General features: G+C 36.4%; 3 protein-coding genes and 1 pseudogene across 5 annotated transcripts in view; all 4 read right to left on the minus strand.

Moving 5' to 3' along the window:
* Positions 1-1347: 1347 nt before the first annotated feature.
* Positions 1348-7269, minus strand: LOC138125882 (uncharacterized; annotated as a pseudogene).
* A 7777-nt stretch (positions 7270-15046) lies between these two features.
* LOC138125965 (lysozyme c-1-like) lies at positions 15047-15478 on the minus strand. The gene has a single exon (XM_069041600.1). The coding sequence runs from the start codon at positions 15476-15478 to the stop codon at positions 15047-15049; it is 432 nt and encodes a 143-aa protein (XP_068897701.1).
* Positions 15479-16225: 747 nt separating this feature from the next.
* Positions 16226-26533, minus strand: part of LOC138137164 (sensory neuron membrane protein 2-like) — a 37881-nt gene continuing 27573 nt past the window's right edge. For 2 of the 3 annotated variants that reach the window (XM_069056483.1, XM_069056473.1), the window contains exons 7-8: positions 17816-17934; positions 16226-17428 (exon numbers count right to left, since the gene is read on the minus strand). In XM_069056483.1, coding sequence (XP_068912584.1) covers positions 17099-17428; positions 17816-17934 — 449 coding nt within the window. In that variant the 3' untranslated portion in view covers positions 16226-17098. The remainder of the gene's footprint in view (positions 17429-17815; positions 17935-26533) is intronic. The other variant, XM_069056475.1, reaches the window with a different exon arrangement.
* LOC138137192 (uncharacterized) lies at positions 17928-19116 on the minus strand. Its single transcript, XM_069056508.1, has one exon. The coding sequence runs from the start codon at positions 19099-19101 to the stop codon at positions 17974-17976; it is 1128 nt and encodes a 375-aa protein (XP_068912609.1). The 5' UTR covers positions 19102-19116; the 3' UTR covers positions 17928-17973.

Raw genomic sequence — 26533 nt, forward strand, 5'->3', positions numbered from 1 at the left:
TTTGCTTATTTTTTATTATTTCTTTGTAGTCTACTGTTTATTGCATGTGATTTTTGAATACAAATTCAAATAAAACAATTGTTCGATAAAAAAAAAGAATATTTTACTCAAAAAATCGAAATTACGTCAAAACGGCTGGAAATAGGCATACATAATGTTAATAAACGTAGGCTTAGAATTAAATTTTACATTTATATCTAGTGTCACAAATGGTGGTTGCCATTTAAAAAAATGAACTTTTTGACATTTTTTGATTAGCAATTTTGAAAAATTTCACTAGGCGTATGAAACCTAAAAAAATTTCACTAATGGCGCAGAAGATCGGCCAGGTCTTTAGCAATTCAACTAAAAAAAAAAAAAATTATTTTCGATGGTTCAAGAGTTATAAAATTTGTTAATGAAGCCCTGCAACCTCGCTTTTTTGCAAAAAAGATGACATAGGTCAAAAACCATGACAGATAAGTGTTGACAAAAAGACGTTCTAAACTCAAAATTTAACGTAGAATCGAAAGGTGAAGTCAAATTGAGGTCTTTCCATTTAAAAAAATAAGAATGGTGTCGGAAGTGCCACCATTTTGAAAATACATATTTCATTTGAACTTGGAGTAGTCGATTATAGTCAACTACCAATTTTCATATTAATATGATTTGGGTAAATCAGAAAGTTTCTAATGAACGGGCTACGTGAATCAGCCTGTATAGCACAAAATTGAATGCACGTGATTTTCACAATTGGTTTGAAGATCCTTGGGTTTTAAGATTGTGACGTATTTCGAATTCACCCTGTATTGCAGGGCTCTACCCGTAACTACTCGTTTACTTAGTTACCACAAATGCCTATAAACTGTCATTTAGTTAGAAGGTGGTAATAAAAAAAAATTAACTTCATTAATTTGTATTTCGTGACCTTGTTCATTTCTCCCTGAACCCAATTCAACAGATGCACTGTCATAGTCTTTATACTCGTATTTACAAATGTATTTAACGCTTTTAACTGTAGTGCCTACTTAAATTTGGCAAGTAAATATGGAATGTATGGTACAACATAACGATTGTCAAGGCAACTACCGCGAACTTCAGCATTAATACCATTATCATGCCTTCTGTATAATGGATATCCATTTAATGATTCACATGTAAATTCATTAAATCGTTTTGGATAATCTTTTGTGCATTTTCCATCTCTCATACATACACAATTTGGATTAAGTACCTACACCGCATGGACCATGCATCATGTGTGAAAAAAGTATATTTGGTTTAAAACAAAAACTAAATATACTTTTTCACTTTAAAATCTTAACAATTTTAATTTTAAAAGTAGAAAAATAAAATTAAAAACAAATATATCAATTAACCATTTTGTATTGAACGCAAAAATGACACAAATAAGAAAAAAATGTAACAAAATAAAATTCTGTAAATCCCGCAAAAAATTAAAAGTTAAAAACAGGTTAAAATTCTAAAACTTCAACAAAACATAAAAAACAAAATAACATTCACTTGAAAAAAGTAAAAAACAAACCTAGAAATGCCAATCATTTCACTATCTTGAGAATGTGATGAAGGTTTTTGATTAAACCGGGGTCCATGTTGTAGCCCGATGACATGAACATTCTACAAATTTTTCATCTTGCATTACAACTTTCAACATTTTCTTCCAAAAGTACAATATCAACGTAAAACCAGTTGTTTCGCATTTTCCCCTGCAACTGCATTTCTTAAAACCTTGCTCACCCATTAACGAAATCATTGATACGCCTCTGGTAAATGTGCACACAATCCATGTTCGAAAGGTGGATGTGTGAAACCGATGACTGAAAAAGATTGGTATGCACATTTACCAACGAAACGGGTCATTATGAACGTTTATCGGTAAATGTGAAGGTACATTCGCCCCACTACACACTATTCCCGTAACATATACACTTTTCCTTGCTCCACGGTCCTGCAGAAACGAGTCCAATCTAAAATTAAATTTAAAAAAATGAACTTGGCGCAGTATCTGTACTTATCCACTTATCTTTTTTCGTCATTTGTTTACACTTAAAACTTCGGTTTACACACAACAAGATAATTCTAAATTCTAAAAATTCAACAAAACTAGAATTCTAAAAATTCAACAAAACAAGATAAAATTCTGAAAATTCACCAAAACAAGATAATATTCTAAAAATTCACAACAAGATAAAATTCCACGCAACGTATTAGCCCAAAATTTACTTTTTGTTTAAAAGAACTTTTGAAAGTGTTTTCCAGATTTCTCTGAAAGCCACACTTATCAAGAAATTCATATAAACAGTGATGTATATTTTGAATAAATCGCATTACATGGTCACTAGCATATGTCAATTATCACAATCAAGAGTGTCAATATTTTTCAACACCCAGCCTGCAACATACGCAAGACCTTGAGTATCTTCAACAGGAAGATCTTCAAATTCTGGGGAGATGAAATCCATTGATACTTCTTCCGTCTGCGTCAATTGCTCCTGCGTCTCCGTTGAAGCATCCCTTGAAAATTTCAACAAAGTGACCAAAGCATCCAACGGCGTGCAGTTGTCCTCTTCGTAGCTTCTGGCGACACCTTTTGGTGACGCCAAGCTGTTAACAACAACAGTTTTTAACGCTGCTGTAAACTGGTGACAAGTGGGGTCGGTGAGCCATGTGACGGATGCTGGAAAATAGATTCTCCAATAGATCTTGATTAAATGAATGCAGATTCAAATAATCAAAACCATCCACATCTTTGAGTGTGTCCCACAGAAAAATAATTGATCGAATCGTTGTCTGCCAACCGCTAACAAATGAATACCGATTCGAAAGATCGGCATCAATCTCCAAATCAATTAATTTCCACTTGTTCAACTCTGTCAATAATTTTGTCCAAAAGTCCAAATGAGGTGAATTTCGCGACAAAGCACATCTAAAGCGTTTGTGATCAACCGGCTTGCTATTTGTACTATTCAATGAATCAAACAAATCGTCAACTTTTTGAACAAATTCCGCTGTGAAAATGGCTTCAGCAGGGAGTACACCTAAGGTGGTCAACGTTTCAATAGCATTAGCCATGGAGCTGCTCAGTTGGGCTGCAGCAACCTTCATCTTTATTTTCATGTAGGAATCAGATTGAAATGAGGTTTTTTAAATTTCGGCAAAGATTTGAATGTTTTTTTGCTGGTCAAAATTAAAGACAGACTCAATGTGGTGGAATCTGGCCCACTTGTGAGGAACAAATTGGACTTTGCGTTTCAATAATGCATTACGCGTATTGTTTAAGACATGTGGAACGTCAAAAATGGTCACTATTGGTTTGTCCTTAAAAAAGAAATAATAGGAATTTTGGCGGGGATGACGCTGATTACAAAGTTCTCTCAAAGCTGCGCAATTAGTTGGTTAGTTGATCACAAACAGTGGCCAATACGTTTAACCCGATATCTTGAAGTTGTGAAATTATTTCTTTGATAAGGCACTTCAAATTGGCCGTTTGAACAGTTTTCGAAGTGAAATAAGTAATAGGCAATTACTTGTTTCCATTGCTTCTTGACTCCACGAACAAGTCCATGGTTGGCTGCCTTGTTTGTTCGTCCTAAACGACCAACATCTTCAAACCCACTTATACAATACTGCTGTACACGCTCTTAGTGAAAGCCTTGACAAAGTGAAATTGCATCGAATAATAAAGTACAATTACGACCGGCATGATTCATTTTACTGGCTTGATTCTTCAAATGTTCCAAAACTACGCTATTGACACCAGGATTAAACGGAATTTTAGCCAAAATTGTTTTGACAGATCTGGATGAGGCTAATTGAAAATAAACTTGCAAATACCTATACAATCGTGGACTTCTTTTGTACAAAGATAAAGCCAAGGTTTTACCCTGCGCAGTCCACCTTCGTGCCTCAAACCAATTTTAGTCAAAATACTATCTTTTGCTGTTGCCCTCCAAAAACCCGAATTTACGCTTGTTTGTCAAAACTTCACTTTCACCAGTTCCACAATAATTATCTTGAGAATGTGAGGAAGGTTTTTGATCAAAACATTTGCAAATCGCGGTCGATGTTGTGGCCTGATGTCATTTTCGTCAGAAAAGGGAAGCTCTTCCAAATGTACAAAATTTTCATTTGCAGAATGTTCATAAGGTTTTGATACACAACCGGTGTTTAAACGATTTTTTCTCTTATTCACAAAACTATTTGCTTCAAAATGATCCTCACAAATTCTCCAACATTCAAAGTTTTGAACCTCATCTATTTCAGAAGCATCCTTCCACAGTTGGTGGTGGATTTGGTGAACATCTTTGGGAAATGTGCATACATGGTCGAATAATGGATTCCACGTGCTAGAAAGCTCAACACCTTGGTCTCTGTTGAAATTATTTGGATTTTTTCTAATCTCGATTGCCTCCCTTACTAATCGTTAATGGTATTTAATTGTTTTAGCCAGAACCACTGTTTTTTCAAGGTTTCGAATTTGTGTTCCGCTAATGCCGATTTCTCTTTGTCATATTGCTTGATGGCCCTACTATGTTCTTTTAATCAACCTCCTCCATTATTTCATCTTCAGAATCATCTTCTATTGTAACTGTAGCTTTACTTTAACTGTAGCTTTTGAAATTTTGACGTGTTTTTGTTCACAAAGAATTTTTCTATTATTCACAATTTTGTATTTAAACCAAACCCCATTGATTTTAATATTCTGTATAAAGTAGTTCGGCCTGTAAATTCTAATAAATTCTTCGCTGTTTGCAGGAGAGTGTCTAAAGTAAAATAGTATATTATACACCAAGGTGAAGAAGTTCATGATTATAGCCAGAGCGCCAAGATTAGAGCCCGAGGCGATGAGTTTGAAGTCTCGACCTGACGGTCTCGACCAAAAACTCATTCTCATACCCCAACAAAAAACAATCAATTTGCGCACTTACCTAATACAAAAATAACTATTTTCATTTGAAACAGTAAGTACAAAAAATTAATCGCATTTTTCTCGAAACAATTTTTTAAAATGCCTGTCGTACTATCTCAAGATTTACTTAACCGATGGACTTAAAATTTGATATGTACGTCAATGCACATATCATTATCACACGTGCCATTGCACATTATGAAAAATTATATCAAAGTAGCTGTGTCAATTTAGTGGATGATATGTGACTTGAAGTGACTTGAAAGCAAAGGAGATCAATTATCTTTTCAAATAAATAAATAAATAAAATGTCAGACCTTTAGGAGTGCGAGACTCATCTTTCTCCGATCTGAATAGCAGGCACCTACACATTGGTTGGTAGGGCTGATCAACAGACTTATTAAGTATCGATTACCGTACTCCCTTGCTGATCGACCTCCAGTTGCGAATCCAGCAGTTTGAGAGTACGGTGGAGGTTTTGGGATTAAAAAAAAAACACAAAAAATCGCGCGAGAGTGGGGAGGGTGCGCTGCAGTCGACGGAATGCTCCCGCTTGTGCGTTACAAGGTCAAAAATTGCAGCAAAACCCCTCGTCGGAGCCGAAGAAGAAATGGGGGAAACGCTTGAGAAAATAAATATAGAAGAAACTATAAAAATTAACCCGGTTTGATTACGCATTACCTGGTCCTCTGGAACTGGAGTCGCCCCTGGAATGGAATCTGAAACATACTCGGAAATGTTTGATTATTATTTGTTAAAAAAATTGCGCTTGTCCGCGGAGATCTGTAAGAAAAACACCGGAAGATTTCGCGAGAGACAGACATTTTGGCCGTGGGTGGCGGTATGCTACATTTTCGTCGTAGTTGACGGATTCGCGCACGAGGGGGTTTGGCTGGTCAGCCGCATTCTTATAGAATTTCCCTGCAACATCGTACAGGAACTCCCTTCCCTGATGGTTGGAAGATTTGCTTCCCGATGGAGTTGAGCGTTTCTGACGAACCAGGGTGCGTTGAAGGCGGCCCGCAGGAATTTGTTTTGCACGACTTGCAGTTTCTGGAGTTGCGTGTTGGACACGTGACTCCAGACTGCGGGGTCGTATTTGGCGTTATTTTGTTCTTTGTGGACAACTTGCTTCGCCGGCAAACCAGCGAATTAAGTTTTTCACGAACAATATGAACGCGAGTTTTCGCGTGCTCGACTTGAGCGTTGAATCGGAGGTGATTGTCGAATTTGATTCCGAGGTATTTTATACTTCGGTTTTTCACCTGATGACGCGGTTGAACATGACAATTTGGCCGGCCGGTCGGTGAAGCCGCCGGGTGAACAGAATCGCGCTACTCTTTTCTGGATTAACGTCGATTCGCCACAAGCGAAACCATGTTTCAAGGCTTTCTACGACGCTTTGGAGCCGCTGCGTTGCGAGTTCGGGGGATCACGAACGCGTGAGAATTGCAGTGTCGTCTGCATACAACGCGATCTTTGTTCCGTCGGGTTTGGGGAAGTCGGCAGTGAAAATTGCGTACAGGGTCGGCGAGAGCACCAAACCCTGTGGGACGCCTGCTTCGATTTCGGGTTCCGTCGAGTGAGTGTTCGATTTTCGCGTGCAAAACGCGGTTTTGGAGAACGAGTTGATGAGTTTGACCATCGCCAACTGTAGGCCTGCCATGTGGAACTTATAAACAAGTCCTTCGTGCCAGACGGTGTCGAAGGCTTTGGCCACGTCGAGAAAAATCGCGCCGGTTGATCGTCGTTGATTCCTACCGTGTGATATAAATTCGGTGACGTGAATTCATTGGTCCGCAGTGGAGTGTTTGAGGCGGAACCCGAATTGTTCGTCAGGAATCGCAGCGTTGTCGTCAGCCATTTTGACCGGCCGGGTCAGAATAACTTTTTCGACGACTTTTCCTGCGTTCGAGAGAAGACTAATGGGGCGATAAATTTGGGGAAATTTCGAATCTTTCCCGGGCTTGGGGATGAAAATTACGTTTGCTCTCTTCCATCGGGACGGCGCAGGCTGGCGTTGATGATTGCGGTTAAAGCGACGACAACATTATCCGGCATCAATTTTAACGCGGTGTTAGGGATGTGGTCTGGTCCGGGTGCTGTTTTCACCTTTAGTGATCCGATAATTTCGCGGATCTCTTCCGGTGAGGTGGGTGTAATGGGGGTGTCGTTCGGTTCCGAGAGGATTTCTTCGATTTCCTCGATTGATCCAGGTTGGCGTCGGCGATTTTCGGCCTGCACTGCAGTTCCAAACTGTCAGCCAACGCCTCCGCTTTTTCGTCGTCCGAGAAAACGAGTCCGCGCGTACCGTGAATCGGTGGTAATGGCTTTTTGTTGAAGCGGAGCACTTTCACCATTCTCCCAGATCGAGTTGTCCTCCGTGGTGAGAGATTCGAGTTTTCTTTCCCACCGATCATTGCGGTGATCAATGAGCGCGATCGTTGCTGAGGCGATTTGCTTCCGTTCTGTCAACGGCGCTGCCAGTTCGGTGGGCTCGGCGCCTGGCGAGATTTTTTGCGCGAATTAAATCGACAATCCATTACGGCAAATTTTCTTTTTTCTGCGGCTCGACCCGAGTTCGAGTTGAGTTGGACATGGCGGATTTGATTTTCTCCTCGAGAGCGCTGGCTGCACTCTCCAGGTCTTCGACCGATTCGATGGGAGGAACCGGGCCGAAGCGCGGCCAATTCGTGATTTGAACGGTTGAATTTCTGTTCGCGTTGTACATCAGCACGGGCAAGTGATCAGAGTCTAGTGCCTGAGAGGCATGTAGACGAGTTTGAAATGGCATGTTTTTTAACAGCGCGTTGTCAAGCGTGTCGGCGTGAAACTCGCGAGCGTCGTAATATGTTGCCTCCAGAGGAGCCTCAAAGGATGTCGATGTTGTCCGCGAGTTCGATTAAAATTCGGCCGTTGCGGTTTGCTCTTCGACTGCCCCAGCCTCGTGCTTGGCGTTGAAATCGCCCCAGGCCATGACGGAGGTGCCGAAATCTAAAACTTCGGTGATGTCGTTTTCCCGAAGTAATGTACCTTTCGCGGTCTCGATTGTCACGGGGGTGGTTTCCATGTTCTGGAGAACCGGAAGCGCGATCTGATGGTGTTGGATTTTACGGCGTACGTAAATGGCTGTTCCTCCTCCAGGACCACAAGCGGGGTCGTTACGATAAAGTTCGAAGCCCCGAATGTTGGGGTCAGGAATTCCGGGTTGTAAGTTGGTCTCGCTGACCAAAAACGCGTCGAGATCGTGGTCGTCTGCGAAGACTTCCAGCTTGTTGCGGGAGCTTCCCAGACCGCGTGCATTGTAGAATGCGATCTGTAGCGACCTAACACTTGACTGTTGTACTGTCATTAAGAGTCGAGAAGAATTTTGGGGATGATGGCGAGCACGTTACCGAGGATTTCCTCCTTCGTGTTCGACGTTCGAATCGCGTTCAAAATTTCCGTCAGGGCTTTGCCGATCGCGGGGGGTTGCCTGGGGGTTGTCTTCCGGGGGGCTAGGGGCGCGCTCTTTTTGGACAACGCTGCGTCCGCGAAGCTTTTTCTCGGGTTGTTGTTGGTCGCGGGGCGATTTCTGTGGCTGAGGGCCTGGCGGGGGCTGCGGGGGTGTCGAATTGTTTCGCGGGGGCCGTGGCGGGTTTTTGTTGCGGTTTGGGTGCCGCTGGACCTGGTGATTTTTTGGATTGATAACCCCTGGGGAATCTGGGTAGCTCGCGGTGTGAGCACCGCCGCAATTCGCGCATTTTGCCGCATTGTCTTTCGTCTTTTTGGACAACTTTGTTGTGTAACTTTCACGCACATCGGGATTGCGTGCCGCTGAGAATGGTGAACCCGTTGACAGCGGTGGCATTGACTTGGGGTCCACTTTTTGTGGGGCCGCTCGACCGTGATTGCCAGGTGACACACGGCTTTGAGTTCAAAAATCGAACCCTTTGTCCTTGGGGATCTCGACGAGGACCAGGGGCAGAGGTTTTTTCGACTTGAAGGTCACCTTGATCGGTGCCAGGCCCTGTTCCTCCAGGTCGTCGAACGTGATTTCGCATGGAACCGTCCGCAAGACGGCTCTGATTGTTTTTTGCTCGGGGAGAACGAACGAGTGATACGGCACTTTCCTCTCCTCGAGTAGGTGAGTCAAAGCGCGGAAATCATCGACGGTGACGGTGTTGAGGTGGGTGCCGTCGATGCACGTCTTCGCTTTCGAGAATTTGATTTGGCGTGTCGTTATGGCGCTCAAAACGGACGCCCATTTTGCTGCGTCGCGGATGATTATTGGCGGGATTTTCTTCTCCGCCGGCGGTTTGTCTTGCGCTACTTGTTTGGCGGGCGCAGACCGATTGGGGTTGACCTGAGGGGCCTGGGGCCTTTTAAACTTTTTTGGGAGCTGATGGAGACTCCTGGCTGGGACCAGATTCAACAACCTGGTCCTCTAGGGACGCAACAGAGGGACGGCGCTTCCGACGCTGCTTACCTTTCACTTTCTGGAAAGGCTCCTCCATCTCATGGTCCCTCGGGGACGGGGGCTTGGGACTGAACGGGGACGACTTGGGGGATCGATCGCTGACATGGTCGCCACGTCCGGTCCTCATGACTCTCCTTGAGCAGCATGAGGCGGGCGTCGGCGAGACAGTGGAGCTCGTGGACCTCCTGCTTCACGCCGCGGAGTTCCTGGACTTCCTGCGTGAGTGCCGCGATCTGGGCACTCATCTGGCTCAGGACATCCTGGAGGGTGGGCTGGGTATCGGGGGTATCGTGGTCATCGTGGTCGAAGTGTTGCTAAATGTCTGCACACTTCACACACTTTGTTTGTCCCGAACGCGAAAAGCCGGACTTCGGCGCGAAATCGGCCCAAATTCCGGGATCCGTTCGCTAGCCAATCAGATTTTCGAATGACGACGGTCTCTGATCAATTCAATTCAACTTCACGAAAATTATCTGTGGGTTGTAATGCCCCGAAATCCAATGCGAAACAGTCATAAACTTCCTCAGGATCTAAATATGGTAGTCCAAACAAATAACGCATCCACTTTCTGGTTTCATCTTCGGGATCTTTATATTTTGTAATTAAACCAAATTTTTGTATTGCCCTAAACCAGGGTTGTCCCAAATGAAAGCGGCAACCCATCAAACGCACTTCCGGCCAACTTATTGAAACGGCGTTACATAGTTATTTCAAAATCAATAGCTACAATTTTTGGTTTTAAAAGTAATTCCAATTCATTGTATTTCTTACAAAGAAGAGAAAAAAAATCTACTGACTTTTGTTTGGTAATAAATAACGAAAACACTGAAGGAATATAGTGTCCATTTACTAAAACGTATAAACAAAACAACTGTAAAAAGTGTTCCATCGACTGTGTGGTAACATGTACTCGTAAATTAAGGATGTTTAATCACTTTTTGGTTCCATAATTATGTACTATTGGAAGCATAAAAAGTGGGACATCAAATGTCTATGGTCATTTCACATTAAAAGTCAAGGCAATGATGTTGATATTTATCCCACTTTTTTTGCTCCCAATAGTATGTAGGTATAGAGGCTGATACACGTAGCCCTTTCGTTAGAAACTTTCTGAATTCCCAAGATTGAATGAATATAAAAATTGGTAGCCGACTATAATGGACTGTTCTAAGTTCAAATAAAATATTTTTAAAATGGCGACACTTCCTGAAATACCGGAAATCGACGCCATCTTTGTTTTTTTAAATAGAAAGACCCCATTTTGATTTCAAATTTCGATTCTACATTAAATTTTGAGTTTAGAATATCCTTTTGTCAACACTTAACGGAAATCGTTTTTGACCTATGTCATCTTCTTTGCAAAAAAGCGGGGTTGCAGGGCTTCATTAAAAAAATGTATAACTCCTGATCCATTGGAAATAGATATGTAATTGATTATTTTTTATTCAACCCTAAAGGTTTGGCCGATCTTTTGCTTTACTATAAGTGACATTTTTTATATTTCATATTCATATGCCTACTGCAATTTTTCAAAGTTGATAATCAAAGCTTGTCGAAAACTTAATTTTTTTAAGTGTCAACTACCATTTCCAACACTAGATATGAATGTAGAATTTAATTTTAAGGCCACTTTTATTAACATTGTGTATGCCTATTTCCAGCCGTTTTGGCGTAATTTCTATTTTTTGAATTAGTATATTGTGCAATAAATGCGAGAAGTTGTAGCGGGCAATAGACACCCGCACGAATTGCACATACTATTTTTTATTACGAAAATTAAATTTTTTATTACGATAATTCAAAAAAAATCTCATAGCAGACACCACAGAGCAAAAACAGAATTGAGACTTTCAAAACCCGTATAAAACATGGGAGACACTGACAACACTAGCGCTGTTTAAAAAGAAGGTTGATTTGAATATTAATTAATATGTCATCAGTAATTTTGAATTTTCTAATTTCTGTCAAGGTTTAGTCAATAAATTTTATAAATTGTTCTACAAAATAAATTACTCCAAACCAGTATCTTGAGATAATTTTTCGTTATCTTTTTATTTGGTAAGTTATCTTTTTCTTTTTGAACTTCAATAAATAATGTTAGACCAGCTGAAAAAATTGAAAAGTCTACGATTACTGAAAATCCCACTGTAGAGAATCTAATCCTTCCTGTTATGCCCAAGGTCCAAAATAGACACCCAACAAAATCTTCTAGTGTGTTGCAAGTACTTGAATGCAAGAAAGTTAGTAGTCGTACTTCAAAAGGTAGAAACATTTATTATATGGACCGATATCAGCGAAAAACAATTTCAAAATTAAAAAATCTTTTGCACGATTCTAAAATTATCTCCAGAAATTTTAGAAGTTAACGCAAGATCAAATTATTGAACTAGATCTACCCTTCAATTCAGTTTCACTCGCCTAAAACTAGCCCATTCATGCCCAAAAAATCCCAATTTACACACAAACTCGTTTAATGAACTACTAATTTGTTGTATATGTTAGAATTTGTATTAAAATGTTTAATACTTATTTAGTCGTTTCTATTTTTTTTTTTTAAATAAGTATCAATTTAAATCAAATTGAAAAAAAATAGGCAACTAGGTATACAGAAAGTCAGATATGCAACTTGTTATACATTAGTTTGGCCTAACGTTCGGGCAGCGCCACTTGAGCGCGTCCCCGAAAATGTAATCCCACTTGACAGTTTTACTATAGTTTAATTGTCTGTGGCAGACACCTTATTAAAGCGTTTTTTTTTTTTCAATTATTAATTGAACAAAAAATCGAGAGATGGCTCTGGCATCGATTTGCCTGTTTTATTTAAACGTGCGTGCGTGCGTGCGACAAGTGTGATTTCCGCACGCTAATAAACATTTAACATACTCTGTAGCTGTAGGCAAACGATTATTTCAAATTCGGACTATCTATGAAAATCTGACATTTTAGTTGGCAATATTGTGATTTGTCTTAATAAATCTATTTTAGGTTATAATTCAACCGAACACTGCTCCCAAGTTGTTACATTTTTTAAATAATCGAACGCATTAGGAACAATAATCGTAAAATTGTAATTGAAATGAAACATACATATTTGTAGGGCAGTCTTGGGTAAATTCTTATTAACCAAATTAATGACGGAATTGACAACAATGCGAATATTTAAAAACGAAACGTCATATGATAGGACCTGACGCCAATCTAACAAAAAAATATCGCGGCCTCCTGCGTGTTTAAAATAATCGTGAACGGCATATAAATTGGGCCTTTTTTGGTACGAGTGGGCCATTTTAAAACGCGAGTGAAACGAGCGTTTTAAAGGCCCACGAGTGCCAAGAAAGGCCCAATTTACACACGAACGAGTTGAATACAACGTTTTTTTGTTCGACGAGCCCCTTAAAGGTTCCAAATCGCTTAAAACCTTTAAAATTAGCTTGACGTTTCGTTTTGACAAGTTGTGACATTTATCAAAATCCGTTCACATAGGAGAAAATTCTCAAATTCTGACAGTGTCGAACAAAAAAATTAAATTTTACATTTACATATAGTAGTTATGTATATGGTAAAGTAACACTTAAGGTATAAGATTATATGGCAGCACTAAAATTATCCCAATAATGGAAACCAATACTGGCGAAGATGGTTGTCTGGGGTCGTGCAGCTGCATCCCTTTTCCTTCGTTCAGGGCAGGGATTAAAAATTTGTGAAAGAACATGATTTTGATGTTTATTGTAAATTTTGTTATTGAAACGAAATTCCCTTTAGCACTTTGTGTCTTAAAAACAGTAAAGATGATTTGTAATAGTATTGTATATTTAATAAATAAATATAATTTCGTGGGTACGCATTTGTTTTGAGACCGGCTCTGGAATTCACAACACAGAATTGCTTGAAGCATGATTTATGGTTGGGCTGACCGCCTACTGCAATTGCGACAAAAGGAACGTTTATCTCCGGCCAAATACTTTTAAAGGGCCATATAATCTTATACCTTAAGCGTTACTTTATATGGTAGTTAGAAGTGATCAAGAATGACTGAGTCTGTTGGTAACAATGAAATTTGGCAAATTTAAAATTTACCAACGAAGGTTAATTTTTGTAATAGTATAAACATAACCTGCATAACCAAGAATGTTTTTAATGTCATCTCAAGTTAAAAAATCCGGTCAGTGCGTAGTCAGTGCCAATTACTAGACAAAAATCACCAGTATTTTCAATTGTTTCATTGCCAACAGACTCAGTCATTGTTGATCACGCTGTATTTAAAAAAATGAAGTTTTCGACATTTTTTGATTATCAATTTTGAAAAATTGCAGCAGGAGTATGAAACATAAAAAAAATGTCACTAGTAACGCAAAAGATCGGCCAAACCTTTAGGGTTGAATAAAAAAAATCAATTATTTATTTCCAAAAGCCCTGCAACTCCTCTTGTTTAGGAAAAAGATGACAGAGGTCAAAAACGATGTTAGATTAGTCTTGACAAAAGGACGTTCTAAACTCAAAATTTAACGTGGAACCGAAATTTGAAATCAAAATGGTGCCTTTCCATTTAAAAAAACAAAGATGGCGTCGATTTCCGGTATTTCCGAAAGTGTCACTAATTTAAAAATAAACTACTCAAAACGAATAAGGAGACACTTGTATATAACATGCTTATTGAAAAAATTGTTTTTATTTGTTTTAGAAAGAATTACTTTTTAAGTAATAAACATTGCAAATGGTTTGAATTAGTTTTTAAGAAAAAAATTAAATTAAAACATTCAAAAGTACAAATTGTTTGATAATAAAAAAAATTTAATTGTTAAAAAGAAAAAAATTAATAACTGGTATGACCTCCTCTGACCCGGATTAATTCAGCACAACGACGGGGCATACTCCTAATCAAATTTGAACGCGCCTCCTTTGTCGTTGTGAGTAAGGACATCGTTGTACAATACCATAAGCCAAATGTCTAATCCATGCTCTAGATATTGCAGAATGACTCACATTCATCATTTGAGCAACACGTCTTCTTGAATGACCTTCTTCAATTAATGTTACTGCTCTAGCTATCTGAATTTTATTAAGATATACCCTTGGTTGTCTCCTTCTGCCCAGCACATCCATAGTTATGTTTTCACCATAAAATTACCGCTCAAAAGTATAGAATAACGTTTTGTGTTGAATTTAATGTTACGGCGTTTTGTTGTTTTTTTGTTTATTTGATAACAAAAATAAGCGAAAAGAGTGGCTACCTTTGCAGCGAGTGACTCTTGAGTATCTTTATATTGGTGCTAAAATTATAATTTGTTTTCTAAAATATTGCACAAAATAAAGGCATCTGCACAAGTGTCTCCTTATTCGTTTTGAGTAGTTTATTTTATTTGAACTTGGAGCAGTCCATTATAGTCGGCGACTAATTTTCATATTAATACAATTTTTGGAAATCAGAAAATTTCTAAGGAACGGCCTACGTGAATCACCTTGTATACTCGTAATACATAATTTTAAGATGCTATTGTTCTTGTTGGACATGACGATTTAATTCATGAATATCGATCGCAGCAAGAGACAAAGAAGCCACCCCTGCCATACTAACTGAATCAACTTCCCTAATTAAAATTAAAAATAATAATGAAAATAATGTGAATTATGCTGTATTCTTTTGTTAAAACATAAGCTTTTACAAGGAATATTTAAATCTAACAGCCACTAAGCCAGCCACTGTTATCTCCATTGCAGTAAGCTGTGTAAGTAGTCCAGGCATTGAATCCATTTCCGGTAAGGCGTTGATGTTCATCAAAGATTGTTCTTACACATACGGCGTCGTCGCTGATATCGTCATTATGGAAATCGGCACATCGTTTATTGCAACCACCTCCTGGACTGTCGCCAACTGAACACCAGTAGATTTGACTTATTTGGAAGATTCCATGATCGCCAGTAACAGTATTGGTGGCATCGGTGTTGAAGTTAGATTCATAATTGGCAATGCATACCCAGGTGGAAATCTCGCCTTCAGGAAAACCGAAACCTCTTATGGTGTTGGCAAACTCACATTTTCCAAAAATTTTAGCCTCACTCAACGAGATGAAGGCAGAAATTAGACAAATTGTCGCTACGATGGATTTCATTGTGAAAACTGTAGTGAGATACTACTATGTTTGCAAAAACGATTGCTGGCTTTTATACCTTTGTAAGACTATCTATATGTTGGTAAATACATTGTATAAACTTAAGTGTTTATTGTAGTTTTCGAGTTGTTTTGATAACACAAATTTAGATCAGAGCGATAAAAAACTGAATATTCAATTTTCTTTGTAAAACCCCCTTTAGACTGAATCATTTTCATTACAAAAAACACTAAATTACATTATGATTTTTCATGGTAGGATATTTGTGCGTTACCTATAAATTTGCTCGTATAAATTTGTTATTTCAAATCATTTACTATACTAGATACTAAAAATAGAAAAACTTGTATTTATATTGTTTTATTATTCCAAGATGCGTTAGAATGTTAACAATGATGACTTCCTTTTCGATTCGATTGAGGAGAATTCCCAATTTGTTAATGATATTAATTGCATATTAATTGCATGCATAAATATGTAGACAGCAGGTCGTTGTAGGGAAGACATTGTATTTATCAAACAACTGCTTGGTTGTAAATGGGATAATAGAAGGCTCTTCTAATTGTTTGTTAGACACTATTACATTTTTATTTTCTTTATTCACCTTTTCAGTGTTATTAAATTGGTTCCTTATTGAAATTATGTTTGCAATATCAAAATCCAATGTCGAAGAAAACCTTTTGTTCGTTGATTATTATTGCATGAATGTCCACATAGTTTGTTGGCATTAATCGTAGATAAGTAGACTGAGGAAACACAAAGTTTATTTGGCAGTAGTAAACATTCAATGTTTTTGTAATACATTTCAAAGAGCATCACAGGTTTTAACGAATGCGAAAATATCGAGGAGTTGCTTAAAGTAAACCCATAGATATATTGGGACATATCTAAATTAAAAGTTTCGACTAAAGGATAAGGTGATAATGATAAAGAAATTGAATTATTGTGTTCAAATTTTATTGCCAACAATGCGAACCACTTAATGTGCGCTGTGTGATTATCACTCCATTATTGTGATCATACATAGTAACTGAACATCATTAAATTAAAATAATGTTTTTTAAGTTTAATTGTCAATTAAACAAAGCGCCATTAGAGATGATAAAATTGGTTATAATTAAACATTGCAAAAGATAACAAACATGAAAATTAGTTCCATTTTCACAGGTGATAAAAAAACTTGTAGGTATTTGTATTGAATTAAAATATAAATATTTATTTTAAAAGATTATTATTAGGTTATGAACAGATATAAAATCATCTTGCATCAAAAGGACATTGTTCTTGTGTTTTGAAATAGCCGACAATAAACACTTACGCATTTGGTTTTGAAACTTTGAAAAACATTTGTTTAAAAGCAGTTTGTGTCATATTAAACAGCAGCAATTAATAAGTATGTATGTCAGTTTGATGCATATTACAACATAACACTAAAAACACTTCGCCGTCTATTACAATATAGATATTAAAATTAAAAATATCAACGTTTGTGTTTACTATCTTACTATATTAAATTAGAACTATTTATAATAAATAAGTTTTACATGTGAAAATACATATTACATTTTGCAGGTACATCAGACGTGTGCACATAGTTAATAAGTAATAAATGCGATTATTTTAGTTTTTATATATAATTAAAGCTGTGGGAATAACCACAGTTGCAGTCCCGAGTCCTATTAAACCCCATTTTATAATTTCTAGAATTCTCAAATTATTGAGTAGAGTTGTTTTTATTAAATCAATATATTGGTCATCTAGTGTCACAGACTGCAACAAAGCAAAATTTCGTGAGAAATAAATAACAAATAAAATATTTCTCACCTCTTCAAGCCAAAATATGGGAACCAATGCATTTGACACATTTTCAATACTAACGATATCTTCAACCGCTCGAATAAACATGTTGAACTGAACTCGTTTGGCTACTTTCAAAGGAGCCCCAGATGTCTAAAATTATTGATTTTTATTCAGTTTTAAATAACTGCTTATCTTAACGCGAAATTTTCTTCGCGCAATAAGTCTTTCTGTATATCCCTCGTGCACGCCAAATACAAATCTTGACAATTTCGCTCATGGACTACGTGCACTCGCCAAATATTCAGGTATTTGGCGTGCACATATATAATGTTGACAATTGTACTCGTACTTCAAATATACTAAATATGTAGTTCTTTTGAATTGAATTTTGAGTTAAACCTCACACCACCCGTTTTGATTTTATTTTGAAATAGGTACATAATATCTAGATGTGTACAAAATATGTAATTAGGATTGCAATACTAGATACCTACTAGCACTTTCCATCAAGAAATTATAATATATTAGTATACTTACAGGTTCCAAAATGACGAATGTCTCGTGGAGTTTTGGATTAGGACTCAGTCCTTGTACCGTCGACAAATATTCCTTATCCCCATATAATAAGTGAGGAAAAGACAATAGAACTGGGGCACCTTAAAGTTATAACACAAACATGCGTATTTAATTGATAATTAATTTTTTACTAATCTAAAACCGTTAGATTTCCACAAAAACGAATATTCAGAATTGTCACTACCGTGAAACGTTTGCTCACGTTTGTGATCAGAATGTACATTTTCAAATATGAAAGTTAAAGGCTTCAGAGTAGATGATTTTTGAAAAACACTTGGTTTAGAAATGCTGTACACATTTGACCTAACGGAGTAAGGTTGAACAGAACTAGTTTTAACTGACGACGATTTCAAAGCAACAACTTTATTTCCTTTTGGACGAACATCTTGTTTTAGTACTGTATAAGGTTTAAATGGCTTATACGTTGTAGAGAGTTTTGGTGATTTAAATGGTTTTACAGTAGTAACCGAGTTCGCTATCGTATATGATCTAACCACGATTGGCGATGATGGCTTGGGTGTTGTAAATAACTGAAAAGTTGGGAACGACTTAGCAGTTGTAACTACTTTGCGAACGGTTGAAATTTGATTTTGTAAACGCAATTTAGACGGTTTTCCTGAGGATAAGATTCGTTCGCTAGATCGTCCGTTTGACCGAGGAGTGGTTGGCAATGATGGGAAGTCATAGACGGATTCTTCTTTCGCCAGTTTTGTATTCTTCGGAGGTGCAGGTAATGGAGGAAATTCATAAACGTCATCCTCATCTTCAGGTAATAAAGTGGTTGTCGATCCTTGACTAATACTGTTATTAATTTCCTTATCAAAGCAATCTTCAACGTACTTAGAGACATCATGTTGACAATACAAAGGGTAGACGGCCCACGCGTTAAACCCGTTTCCTGATATAACTGAATGCTCTTTGAAGATTCGCCTAATACAAGCAACATCATCTGTTATATCGTCATCTTCGAAAGCTGAACAAGGTGCATTACAAGCGAACCCGCTTCCAGGAGGTGAACACCAGAATAAATTGCTAATTTGAAACAGACCGTGATCTCCACTACCAAGGTTAACAGCCGAAGTGTTGAAGATTGATTCGTGTTTCGCAATGCATACCCAAGTAGCTATTTGTTGGTCAGGAAATTTATGAACATGTTTTAACTCGCGAGCCAACTCACACCTGTCGTACACTTTACAGTCGACAAAGACATTGAAAATGATGAAGAGAAGCGCGATTAGTATTGCCATTATAACTGAGAATCGCTGAAGGTAAACGTGCGTTTTATAGTGAAATCTTACAGTGACCCAGACCTGTTCTTTTTAAAGACTACTGACACTGATTGCAGGCGCGAGAAGAAGACTCGTTTGCATAAAAAAGAGAAGAATATTTGTTCTAAAAAATAAATCAATTTTAACTAATTGAGTCAAGTGTTAATTAATATCGACAACAAACATGCATTAATGTATTTTACAATTCTGTAGACTTGTCGCAACCCACACGTAAAATTTGTACTCATTTTTTAGGTTACGTTATTTGTAGTCCAGTGTCGTTGATTATATTGTAAGTGATGCTTATAATGATTTTTGTAAAAAATCACGTGGCTATACAAGTAAACAAAGCTGTTGAGATGATTTTATTTCAACGACCTCTTTAACAATGACTTTCCAAAAATTACAAATGATAACTTGATTCAATTTAATGACCAATAAACTTGAACGCCATGCTATTTAAAACAACCGTTTTCTTCATAAATCAGAATAATTGTTTAAAGTAATTAAATGATAGTGGATTACCTTCACTTTTGACACGTGCATTTTTAATAACGTGTTAAGCACGTAAACAAATAAAAGAGTTGATGGGATATTTCCTTCCTTACTGTTAAATTTAAGTAGGTACACGAGTGCTGTAGTTGATAATAAAAATTATTGTATCTAGATATGTAATTGCCGTGTCATTTTTGTTGACGGTAATATTTGTTTTGCTCAAAAATTTCAAGGCTGAACGTTCAAAAAAAGTACATTGCTATTATATTAGTCTTCTACGAGTCTGTTTATTAGGTCATCATCATGAGAGGACTCAATCAAAAATTTAAATTAACTAATTGTTTACTTTGATGATTTCACGCTTTTAGCACATTCATTATATTCAACGATTAATTATCCGTATACCTATCCACATATGAAAACCATCAACTTACTATTTCAGTTGTCATAAGCAAATTAAAATACCTAACACAAACTAGTGTTGTTCTTGTTTTTAACGGCATAACTGCTTCATTTCAGAGATTTAATACAAAGTAGGGTACCAGGTTGTTAACATCTTTTTATTGAAATCAAGTATATTTTTTGCATTTCACTTGGATGTAAGTGAATACAAAATAATTTCTTAAACATCCGGATTACAGAAAGTACAATTAAAAACAGATCAAGATCACATGTTTTCTTAGCACACAATTTACATATTATTTAAACACGATGTCGCCGTATGTTTGTCAAAAACATATTTCATAACTCCATTTTGAGAATTTTAAGCAGTGATTTATATATATATATACATAAAACCTACACCTCAGCGCCTCCGTTTTATATAAACACTAAACGTTGTGACCTCATATATGACGCTAGCACCTCCGTTTTCGGAGGTCATAACGTATCCTATGAAATAAAATAGTGCAGCACTATAGTAGGTTGCAGCTATCTCCCTCTCAACTTTTCGATGGAGGTCTTATGGTTAGTACTTTGTCAAAACATATTCGTCTTTAGTTCAGCCGTTCGCTACGAGCGCCACCGTCGTTTGCGTATATTTGAACTTCGGACGTTGTTACTTCCGCCATATATTCACAATAATTGTAGATAAACATTGCACTTCATCGCCTCCTACATTTGGCAACATCGAAGTAGACATAATAGGACGTACCTAATACGTTTTCATGCCGGCTCTATTGTTAGCGACGTCATAACTAATACTGTTAAAAATATTATTATTGATGAACAACATGGATTTTTGAAGGGTAAATCAACTACAAAAATTTATTTGTTCTTACGGAATATGTGATCAATTGTTTTGAAAAAAATATGGAAGTAGATTGTATTTACGCTGATTTAAAAAAGCGTTTGATCGAGTTGATAGGTAGATCTAAATTGTGTCTCAAACTTTCCATTGTGGGAATTGGTGATCCACTGTTGTCTTGGATCAACTCTTATCTAAGAAATCATAAACAGAAAGTGCGCATTATTTCACATAGATCTAGGGAAATTAGAGTGACTTCTGGAGTTCCTCAGGGATCTCATTTGGGCCCTGTGTTGTTTTCGATATTCATTAATGATATAAAGAATGTTATTAGAGATAGCTTGTTTCTGCTGTACGCTGATGATTTAAAACCTTTTTACAACATTAGATCTGATTGTGTACGAATTCAGGATGATTTGTGGTCGAGTGGTTTCATGGTGTGAGTCCAATGGTCTAGAACTTAATATCTCCAAGTGCAAAGTAATTCGTTACTTTAGAAAGAAAATTATTACCCTTCCATCTTATTATATTCATAATAGTGCTTTAGAATGTTTGTTTCAAATTAGTGACCTAGGAAAAATACTCGATAGTAAACTTACTTTTTGCTCGCATATTGAAAAAATTGTCAAGAACTCAAACAAAATGTTAGGCTTCATGGTTCATCAGTGTAGTAGTGTAGTGTGTTGCTATATAATGCCCTTGTACGGTCTAATTTGGAATACAACACTATAATATGGTGTCCGCTGTATCAAAATGCTATTCACAGAATTGAAAAAATTCAGAGAAAACTTATAAAATTTGCCTGCTATAAATTCATTTTGATAGAAATAACTATGATTATTTTATTTATCATCGTTTTCGACCAATCGTAAGGCTTTATTTTTTGGATTATAGTGACAATTCCACTCGGAAAATTTCAACCTATCAGCTTGTAGTATTTTGAATCATTGATCCAATTAGGAACGAATTACACCGATAATTTAGCATGGTCCTAAAATTATCGAAAAATTGTCGCTGTAAAAAGCTCCTCCTTCCTCAAATTATCATTAGTAATACAACGGGAGGGTACGAAATTGCCGGAAATTTTTTCGATCTCATTATACAAGTATTTGTTTCGACGACAATTTACCACGAGTGAGCGTAGCGAACGAGTGGAAATTGTCTAAGAAACAAATACGAGTAAAATGAGCAGAAAAATTTCCCGCAATTTCGTACCATCGAGTTGTATTCGGCATGACAATTCCACGAAAGAAAATTTCATTTTCAACTTTTACGCAATTGTTTTAATTTATACGTAGTCTTATGACTCTCAAAGCGTTAGTTAACTTAGTTGAAAACAATAAAAAATTTTTTAATAGGACCGAACTTTGAAAACGGCCTTTATACGTAGTTGAGGTGTAGTCTGAAAAACTACGTTTCTCGTAACATTTAACGCTGTGTTAATTTAACTATTGAAGCTATAATTATGATTTTCTGTATATTTGTAGTAAACAGTACAGCGCTTGCAATAGTGAATCGGAAATTTCGCAAATATCGATAGTTTTGAAAAAATAATTAATAAATTTAGATTAATCAAAAATGCGCATCGTAAACTTCACTCTGCTGGGACCTATGTGAAATGTTGAAAATTTCGATACACATGCAGCGAGTCAAATGTAACTAGGAAATTGTAAAACTTTTTAAAAAAAGAATTAAGTCAGTAGCCCGTATACTTTTCGAGAAAATAATTTTTTTATTCGACGAGCGAACGCGCCGGGCGGCTCCTGGCAGGCAAATACAGGTGTCCCCAAAAAAGAAGACGAGTCCATAACTCCGTTATTTATCGGAAGATTTTAATTATCTGTACACCAAATTAAATGGTTGTTAATAGACTACAAAATGGCCTAATAAATTCAATTATAGCCCCATGGGCTTCAAGGGTAAACTGTCAAAATATTTTTTTTAAATGGGATTACATATTTTTTTTAGTAATTATGATAGATATTTTTATTCTGAAAACAACAATGTATCACAAGTATACACTTAAATACCAAAAATTTCACCAAAAAAATGTAAAAAAACGCTACTATCGTCTATATTCCATTTTGTGCTAAACATTGGCATATCTGCGCAATCCCACATGTTATTATTTGTCATTTGTTTTTCCAGCTACCTTAATTTGGTTATTGTTATTACATTCTAACGCAACGCATTTTGATAGCTTTTCACCTGGTGCTCGTCACTTGTTTCAAAAGTTAGTGTAATTTTTTTTTATCTGAAGTTATACTTGTGATACATTGTTGTTTTCAAAATTAAAATCTCTATCAGAATTACTAAAAAAAAGTATGTATAGTCCATTTTTTTATTATAGTCCGATGAGCTTAGTCCGAATCAAGAAGTCGACATGACCTGCGTCTGTTTTCGACATTTGACAGCAGTGCATGGTTCTACCAATATTTGAAAATTTATTTAGGCAACATGAGACAGATATTGTGTTCTTTCGTGCTTTCTTGGTATTTCTGCAAATTCATTCCTCCGTTTTAATTTTATCTTTCAAAAAACCGCTCCCTTCAGAATGCTTTTGATAACTATTTACATATGAACTAATAGGTCAGATATATTAAAAATTGTTGAAAACAGCACTAAACAACCACGTTTAGACTGTCTTTCTTTCTTCCTAGATTTTGTTTCGGCAACGCCATGAACACAAAACAACCTCTATGAATTAGTTTACCCCCTTACCTGTTAACTTCCAGTCTTGCAAGTTTCCGCGCAATTCCAATATTGTTTTTGCAATTTACAAATTCTGTAAAAGGATCCGTCCACATGCTTTTCGTTGGCATCATACGGAGGACATTTCAAGCAAAATTAAACAAAATTATCCCAAATAACGTGGTTAAAACGTAACCTAAAAATTTGACGTCGCTAGTGGAATAAACGTACAATTCGCGTCTTGCTCTAATCGCACATGCTAAAGCGAAATGCATAGTGGGACACGCTTAATACAATACGTACAAGAATTCAATAGTTTGTTTACATTATGTTGAAAAGAGATAGCAATATGACAGTTGTTCTGCTTTTTAATTGATACATCGGACTATAATTAAAAAATGGACTATAATCCCATTTGAAAAAAAAATATTTTGACACTTTAGTCTTAAAGCCCTTGGAGCTATATGTGAATTTATTAAGCCGTTTTGTAGCCTATTAACAATCATTTAATTTGGTGTATAGATAATTAAAATCCTCCGATAAATAAGGAAGCTATGGACTCGTCTTTTTTTTGTTGGGGACAGCCTGTATAACCCGGCACGCGTATTTAGTCGTCGTCTATCGATGTAGGGATTGTAGCAGTCCAAAAACAATAATTGTAAAATTTTGAGTAGGTAAATTTTTTGTATTTTTGTTAAAATTTACCTATTTTAAATGCTTTCTTCGTCATCTTCATTCTCATATACCTAAACAAGAAACATTGTTGTGACATTTTTTGCAAGAACAATCTGCAGCATTTTAAGCCTTCCTTCATGCACATACATTTATTATTTTGGCATCATTGGTCTGTCCAAAAAATGTTCATCAGTTTTCTAATGTCATTAGGTATGGGATCCATTGTAGCTAAAACAGGTTCTAAAATGCCCTTATTTAGATTGGGAGATTTTAAATTGTATTAAATTAACCCAACACTACAAAACGCACTAGAATACATTAATTAGAGCATAAGTTCATGACAAAAATGTTATAAACTGCTTGAAGGATATATTTCAAATTTTACGTGCGTTAGCGACTTCTTGCTCTACGTAGAATTTAATGAATTTTATGTCAACCAATCTCTCGCTGGACAAACTATACATGACTACACAACGATATACGTAATTGATCAATGCATCTAAAATTTGAGTGAGGTATGTAGGTACATAATTATTATTATTTTTTAATGTTAATACCTTAGCACATGTTGACCAAAAGCATCATCTGTTGGTGGCAATTTTTTAGCAGACTTATTGGAGGTTGTAGTCAGTTTATACCTCAGTTGGTTTAATATGTTAATGGTCTCAGTTTTATTTTTTTAAAAAGCCAGTGCGAATTTAGTAGAAATTTTAACAGCCTCGGTTATAGTCATCGAGTTTAACTTCCCTAACTCTTTAAATGTTTTCAGAAGGACATTGTATGCTGATTTTTTTTTGCCGATTTTAAAACTTTAAAAAATGCATGGCTGGTAACACTTCATTTTCAAGTGGTACATATGTGCACTAAAAAACCCATAGGTCAATCTTTTGACATACTTAAAATGAGCATATTTTGCAAAAGAACTGGAAGTAAAAAGAGAGAAATGAACTGCAATTCAAACTAGTATAAAAATAATATTTTTTGATATTGATTTACTTTGAAGACATTTTGTTAACATTTTTTATAGGAACAGGAGAATCGACGAGAAATAATATTTTTCCTTTTTTTTAATGGTATTGCTTATCTATCCTTCTTAAATTAAAAAAAAACAATTAAACAATAAATGTATGTGCATGAAGGAAGGCTTAAGATCCTGGAGTGATTGTTCTTGCAAAAAATGTCAGAACAATGTTTCTTGTTTGTATGACGATGAATATGACGAAGAAGAAAGCATTTAAAGTAGGTAAATTTTAGCAAAAATACAAAAAATTTACCTACTCAAAATTTTACAATTATTGTTTTTAGACTGCTACAATCCCTACATCGATAGACGACTAAATACGCGTGCAGGGTTATATCTGCCTGCCAGGAGCCGCCCGGCGCGTTCGCTCGTCGAATAAAAAAAATATTTTCTCAAAAAGTATACGGGCTACTGACTTAATTCTTTTTTTAAAAACTTTTACAATATCCTAGTTACATTTGACTCGCTGCATGTGTATCGAAATTTTCAACATTTCACATAGGTCCCAGCAGAATGAAGTTTACGATGCGCATTTTTGATTAATCTAAATTTATTAATTATTTTTTTCAAAACTATCGATATTTGCGAAATTTCCGATTCACTATTGCAAGCGCTGTACTGTTTACTACAAATATACAGAAAATCATAATTATAGCTTCAATAGTTGAATTAACACAGCGTTAAATGTTACGAAAAACGTAGTTTTTCGGACTACACCTCAACTACGTATAAAGGCGCTTTCAAAGTTCGGTCCTATTAAAAAAAGTTGTAGATGACCATTCCTTATGCCCCAAAATGTTCTCCACAAGATAGTATAGGTTTCATTTAGTTATACCTTGGAATCACTAAAAGTCATAATTTCAGTCCGATTTTACTCCACTAGTAACCACTCGTGTCACTGACATAATTTCCCTCCACCAATTAATTATTATTATTATTCTTATTATTAATACTGTCAAAGTAACAGTCGTTACCTAGGGCAGCTTTCGTGTTAAAAATCGATCATTTCAGAGCTCTCGTGGAATTACAACCGATAATATATTGGCTTATTTTGGTTTAAGTACTTTAAGATCCAGACGCATTCAATTGGATTTATGCTTCGTTTTTAAAGTAATTAATTATATGATTTCATGTTCGTCAATCTTAGGCTTATTTTTACTTTATGTGCCTCAATGTAATTTCAGAAGTGTACATCTGTTAGTTGTTCCTTATCATAGAACCAACTATGGGTTAAGGTCGCCTTTATCTAGAATCTGCAGGAATGTTAATTCACATTCTCATAA

The sequence above is a fragment of the Tenebrio molitor genome, chromosome 1 (genome assembly GCF_963966145.1).
Source record: "Tenebrio molitor chromosome 1, icTenMoli1.1, whole genome shotgun sequence".
Classification (NCBI taxonomy): domain Eukaryota; kingdom Metazoa; phylum Arthropoda; class Insecta; order Coleoptera; family Tenebrionidae; genus Tenebrio; species Tenebrio molitor.